Source organism: Nerophis lumbriciformis, linkage group LG21 (genome assembly GCF_033978685.3).
Source record: "Nerophis lumbriciformis linkage group LG21, RoL_Nlum_v2.1, whole genome shotgun sequence".
In the NCBI taxonomy this organism is placed as follows: domain Eukaryota; kingdom Metazoa; phylum Chordata; class Actinopteri; order Syngnathiformes; family Syngnathidae; genus Nerophis; species Nerophis lumbriciformis.
Window position 1 is genome coordinate 982,144 of NC_084568.2, and position 6,469 is coordinate 988,612.

Sequence of the window (6,469 nt, forward strand, 5' to 3'; positions counted from 1 at the left end):
TCCGATTTTAGGCTATCTGCGTGCCGACCTAGTCACATGATGTATGCGGGCTTTGCCCTACACCAGGGGTCGGCAACCCGCGGCTCTTTAGCGCCGCCCTAGTGGCTCTCTGGAGCTTTTTCAAAAAATGTATGAAAAATAGAAAAAGATGAGGGGGAAAAAAATCTCTTTTTGTTTTAATATGGTTTCTGTAGGAGGACAAACATGACACAAACCTCCCTAATTGTTATAAAGCACACTGTTTATATTAAACATGCTTCACTGATTCCAGTATTTGGCGAGCGCCGTTTTGTCCTACTAATTTTGGCGGTCCTTGAACTCACCGTAGTTTGTTTACATGTATAACTTTCTCCGACTTTCTAGGACGTGTTTTATGCCACTTCTTTTTCTGTCTCATTTTGTCCACCAAACTTTTAACGTTGTGCATGAGTTTTGTTGGTTATTGACTTGTGTGGAGTGCTAATCAGACATATTTGGTCACTGTATGACTGCAAGCTAATCGATGCTAGCAGGCTATTTAGGCTAGCTATATGTACATATTGCATCATTATGCCTCATTTGTAGCTATATTTGAGGTCATTTAGTTTCCTTTAAGTCCTCTTAATTCCATGACACACTATCTGTATGTAGTATGTCTTTAAATTTTTTGCGGCTCCAGACAGATTTATTTTTGTGTTTTTGGTCCAATATGGCTCTTTCAACATTTTGGGTTGCCGACCCCTGCCCTACACAAATGAGTGACTGCAAGGCATACTTAGTCAACAGTCATACAGTTCACACTGAGAGTGGTCGTATAAAACAACTTTAACACTGTTACTAATATGTGCCACACTGTGAACCCACACCAAACAAGAATGACAAACACATTTCGGGAGAACATCCGCCCAGTAACACAACATAAACACAACAGAACAAATACCCAGAATCCCATGCATCCCTAACTCTTCCGGGCTACATTAAACACCCCCGCTACCACCAAACCCACCCCCCCATCCCCGCCCACCTCAACCGACGCACGGAGGAGGGGAGGGGGGGTTGATAAAAGTTAAAGTTAAAGTACCAATGATTGTCACACACACACTAGGTGTGGCGAGATTATTCTCTGCATTTGACCCATCACCCTTGATCACCCCCTGGGAGGTGAGGGGAGCAGTGGGCAGCAGCGGTGGCCGCGCCCGGGAATCATTTTGGTGACCCCCAATTCCAACCCTTGATGCTGAGTGCCAAGCAGGGAGGTAATGGGTCCCATTTTTTTTATAGTCTTTGGTATGACTCGGCCGGGGTTTGAACTCACAACCTACCGATCTCAGGGCGGACACTCTAACCACTAGGCCACTGAGTAGGTGATGTGTGGGGGGCAGGGTTTGGTGGTAGCGGGGGTGTTTAATGTAGCCCGGAAGAGTTAGGGATGCATGGGATTCTGGGTATTTGTTCTGTTGTGTTACGGTGCGGATGTTCTCCCGAAATGTGTTTGTCATTCTTTTTTGGTGTGGGTTCACAGTGTGGCGCATATTAGTAACAGTGTTAAAGTTGTTTCATACGGCCACCGTCAGTGTAACCTGTATGGCTGTTGACCAAGTATGCCTTGCCGTCACTTACGTGTGTCTGCTGAAGCCTCATACAACATGTAACTGTGCTCGCACACTGTCAATACAGGCTGTAGAGGGTGCTAATGGCAGTGCCATCACGGCATGCCCTTATTATTGTTGTTTGGGTGAAAATCAGCAGACATCCGATAGAATAGTTGCCCTGAATTTTGGGAGTGTCCCGGAAAAATCGGTAGTGTTGGCAAGTATGACGCTGTCAAGCGTCATTCATATAAAACTCGCACTAACATTGCGGGCCGCAAAATAACGTCTTGCGGGCCGTGTGTCTGGTTTATACATAGCACATAGCAAAAAAACAAAACTTTGTATGCAGTGTTATTTCATTTTAAATTTCAAAAGAGTTTTGTGGCTCCCATTGTTTTCTTGGCTCTTTGAGTGGTAAAGGTTACCGACCCCTGGTATAGAACAATACTGAGTCATCATGAATTAAAAAGTCAATCGTGGCATCAAACATGTGTTGGCAAAAATGTAGCCTTGATAGTTTAAAAGTGCTTTTAGTAAGCCCCGCTGGGAACATGTCATTTTTTATGCGCAGCTTCAATGCTAATGAGCTGTCCACTCTGTCTCCAAGAATTGCTATTGTGCACTTTATCCACTTGATGCTGCAATGCTGCACTTACAGATGCCATGTAGCACATACAGCAAAGTATTCAAGACAAACATTAGCACAACCAGCTATAGCTATGTAAGCTACAGTGCTAACATTACAGTCACATTTCAACAGCAACGGCAACAAGCAGCATGATCACACTGTAGCTGACTGGCAGGGCTCCATGCCGTGTTTTTAAGATGTGTAGCGAAGCTGTCCTCCAAGTGGTGGGCGTATACCCGGGACAGGTGGGGAGTCCAAGTCATTACTGCAGAACCTTAATATACAAACATAATTGTCTTTTGTACAGGGTTTGTGTATAGAAAAGTTTGTATATTGAAGAAAATTTCCCCATGAAAAATGTAAACATGATTTAATGGGTTCTAGCCCTGAGAAAATGTCGTATTTTAGTAAATGTTTGTCCACAACATAAAACACTATATAGTACTGTATATGAAACAAACAACAAAGGATCAACTTTCTGTATTTGAATAATGCCAAAGCTGAACTGTACTGTCGGCGTTCACCCCGCAGCACCTGCAGTGGGCGAACTTGTCCAAAAGGTGGCGCCGTAGCACAACCAATGACACACCATTTCAGTGTTTACGCTTCTGTTTAATTAAAACTATTTATTGAACAAAGAAAAATCCATGAATTCGCCTCACCATTTTATAAGCCGCACAGTCCGGAATTTACGGTACTTATGTACAGTACAGGCCAAAAGTTTGGACACACCTTCTCCTCATTCAATGCGTTTTCTTTATTTTCATGACTACCGTATTTTCCGCACCATAAGGCGCCCTGGGTTATAAGCCGCGCCTTCAATGAACGGCATATTTCAAAACTTTGTCCACCTATAAGCCGCCCCGTGTTGTAAGCCGCATCTAACTGCGCTAAAGGAATGTCAAAAAAACAGTCAGATAGGTCAGTCAAACTTTAATAATATATTAAAAACCAGCGTGATGTGGGCGCGCATGGAGTCGTATATCAACATGGACGGAGCTGCGTGAAAAAAGCCACCCGGCCTCTTCGCGTAAACTTACCTTAACCACTCGCTCATCTTTTCTTCATCCATCCATCCCTTCGAGTTAGCTTTTATGATGACGCCGGCTGGAAAGGTCTCTTTTGGCAAGGTCTTCCTTTTGAATATCACCATGGGTGGAAGTTTCTGGCCATTAGCATGGCAAGCTAGAACCACAGTGAAGGATGACTTCTCATTCCCTGTGGTGCGAATATTCACCGTACGTGTTCCCGTTGTATCCACAGTGCGGTTCACAGGAATATCAAAAGTCAGTGGCACCTCGTCCATGTTGATAATGTTCTCTGGCCGGATCTTTTTTTCAGCTATCTTGTTTTTACAATATGCACGGAAAGTAGCCAGCTTTTCTTGAAAGTCTTTAGGCAGTTGCTGTGAAATAGTAGTCCGTGTGCGGATGGAGAGATTGCGTCTTTTCATGAACCGGAAACCTGTCGCCATTTTGTGGTCTTTACAGATGTAAACACACAAAGGAAATGAAACGTAATATCCGCGCGCTTCTTCTTCTTCTATGCGGGCGGGTGGTTGCTTACAGTAGAAGAAGAAGCGCTTCCTGTTCTATGGGGGCGGGTGCTTACCTTGGCGGTTGCTTGCGTAGAAGAAGAAGCACTTCCTCTTCTACGGGGAAAAAAGATGGCGGCTGTTTACCGTAGTTGCGAGACCGAAACTTTATGAAAATGAATCTTAATATTAATCCATATATAAAGCGCACCGGGTTATAAGCCGCACTGTCAGCTTTTGAGTAAATTTGTGGTTTTTAGGTGCGGCTAATAGTGCGGAAAATACGGTATTTACATTGTAGATTGTCACATCAAAACTATGAATGAACACATGTGGAGTTATGTACTTAACAAAAAAAGGTGAAATAACTGAAAACATATTCTAGTTTCTTCACAATAGCCACCCTTTGCTCTGATTACTGCTTTGCACACTCTTGGCATTCTCTCCATGAGCTTCAAGAGGTAGTCACCTAAAATGGTTTTCACTTCACAGGTGTGCTTGAAGCTCATCCAGAGAATGCCAAGAGTGTGCAAAGCAGTAATCAGAGCAAAGGGTGGCAATTTTGAAGAAACTAGAATATAAAACATGTTTTCAGTTATTTCACTTTTTTTGTTAAGTACATAACTCCACATGTGTTCATTCATAGTTTTGATGTGACAATCTACAATGTAAATAGTCATGAAAATAATGAAAACGCATTGAATGAGAAGGTGTGTCCAAACCTTAGGCCTGTAATATACATGTGATTTGTTTTACTTTGAATACATTTTCTAAATAAAATTTAAAAAAACTTTTCACATTGTCATCATGGGGTATATTGTCTGTAGAATTTTAAGGACAAAAAATGATTTATTTCATTTCGGAACAAGGCTGTAACATAACAAAATGTTGCATAGATGATGTTTTACACATCATCTTCAAGTCACTTTCTGACAGTCGCTTCAGGATGCGCCGTTTTGTGGGCGGTCATATTTACGTGGCTCACCTTCGACAGCGTCTTCTCCCCGTCATCTTTGTTGTAGCGGTGTAGCGTGCAAGGACGGGGGTGGAAGAAGTGTCAAAAGATGGAGCTAACTGTTTTAATGACATTCACACCTTACTTCAATCAATAACGGAGCAGCATCTCCTCATCCGTGGCTCACTAGTGGAAAACCGTCCGACCGGAACTCTCTAATAACTAACGTTCCTTGGGTGAATAATGTAAACTCACTACACCGGTATGTTTTAGCGCTTTCATGGCGAGTTTACTGACAGATATAAGTAAGAACTTTACACTACTTTATATTAGAAATGGCAACAGCGGAGGATGAATGTCCCATAACAAGAAGATAGAGAAAAAGAAGAAGCTTATCGACTACAAAGGCGGATGCGAGCACATTTTCAGGACTTATGCAGATCCCAAATACAGATCAGCAGGTACCAGAAGATGAGAAAAGTTGCTTTTGCATAATATTGCAAAACAAAACGCCAGATAATGTGTCTTACCTTATACACACACCATAATAATACTCCTATGTTGAAGCACAGTACAATCCATCAAGCGGTGCGGCTTCATAGCTTACCAAAGTCCTACTAAAACATTTTGAGCTCCGTGTGTAATGTTCTATATTTTCAATGGAACACATACAATTTTGGTGGTGTTTACTTGAGTCATATTGCAGTCTACACGTATCTCTTATGTGTGACTGCCATCTACTGGTCACACATGTACCAAATAAACTAGCTTTGAGGTCGGTAAGCACAACCAAAAGTATTCCGTACATTAGGCGCACCGGGTTATAAGGCGCACTGTCGAGTTTTGAGGAAATTAAAAGATTTTAAGTGCGCCTTGTAGTCCGAAAAATACGCTATGGGTATGGTATGGTTTATACTTCTTCCCATTACCCTTTTGAGATATGTTTAATTTAATTTAATTAATTTAATTTTCTTTTCTTTTTTTTGTGAAATAATAATACTACCATAGAGCACAAGACTGTTCTCTGGAGATATGTACAGTATGTATATTATGTACTTGGTGTGTGATATGGAACTGACATACTCTATAAACAACAACAATAATGTGTTCCAGGTGAAGGATACTTCACTACCAACCAAGCAGTCCACCGTCCACAACCCCCCATTCCCCACTTTCTTCACCGAGGAAGAAGTCGACCTTGATGAAGACCTCTACGACGACGGCATGTTCGTTCACACAGAACCATCCTTATCTCTCACCTGATCACACACTTCTTCTTGATCTTGTTGTTGGGAACCCGCTATAAAGCATAACTCATTTAAACCTCTTGACTTGTGTGTGTGTGTGTGTGTGTGTGTGTGTGTGTGTGTGTGTGTGTGTGTGTGTGTGTGTGTGTGTGAGAGAGAGAGAAAGAAATGGGGAACTACCGCCACAGTTTTGAGTCTCTTTCCCCTGTAACCATGGCAACTGTAAGTGATGTAACTTCTAGGATCCCCGCACAGAGCGAGAGAGACAATGTAATAATATCAAGGCAGGTGGATTATTGGAGGGTAACGACAGGTGACAGCCATGGAAGCAAACACAAATGTGAGCAGATGAAGGTGTGGAGAGGAAGGGTGGAAGCTGACAAAGGTTTGACATTTGCGGCATAAGAGGACATTAATGTTGCAGGAGGAGGCGGGGCCTAAGTGTGTTTATGTTCAGCAGTACATTATTGAGATGAGAAAACATCCTGCTGGGACCCTCGATCCTTCCTCTCCTGCACTGGGAAACTGGAACTC

At 42.5% G+C, this 6,469-nt stretch overlaps 1 protein-coding gene across 1 annotated transcript in view; it reads left to right on the forward strand.

Annotated features, from left to right (window-relative positions):
• The window catches only part of mrpl3 (mitochondrial ribosomal protein L3), a 30,188-nt gene extending 24,177 nt beyond the window's left edge, over positions 1-6,011 (forward strand). Inside the window, exon 10 of the mRNA XM_061983262.2 lies at positions 5,802-6,011. Within this exon, the coding sequence (XP_061839246.1) occupies positions 5,802-5,951 (150 nt within the window). The 3' untranslated portion in view covers positions 5,952-6,011. The remainder of the gene's footprint in view (positions 1-5,801) is intronic.
• Positions 6,012-6,469: the final 458 nt, after the last annotated feature.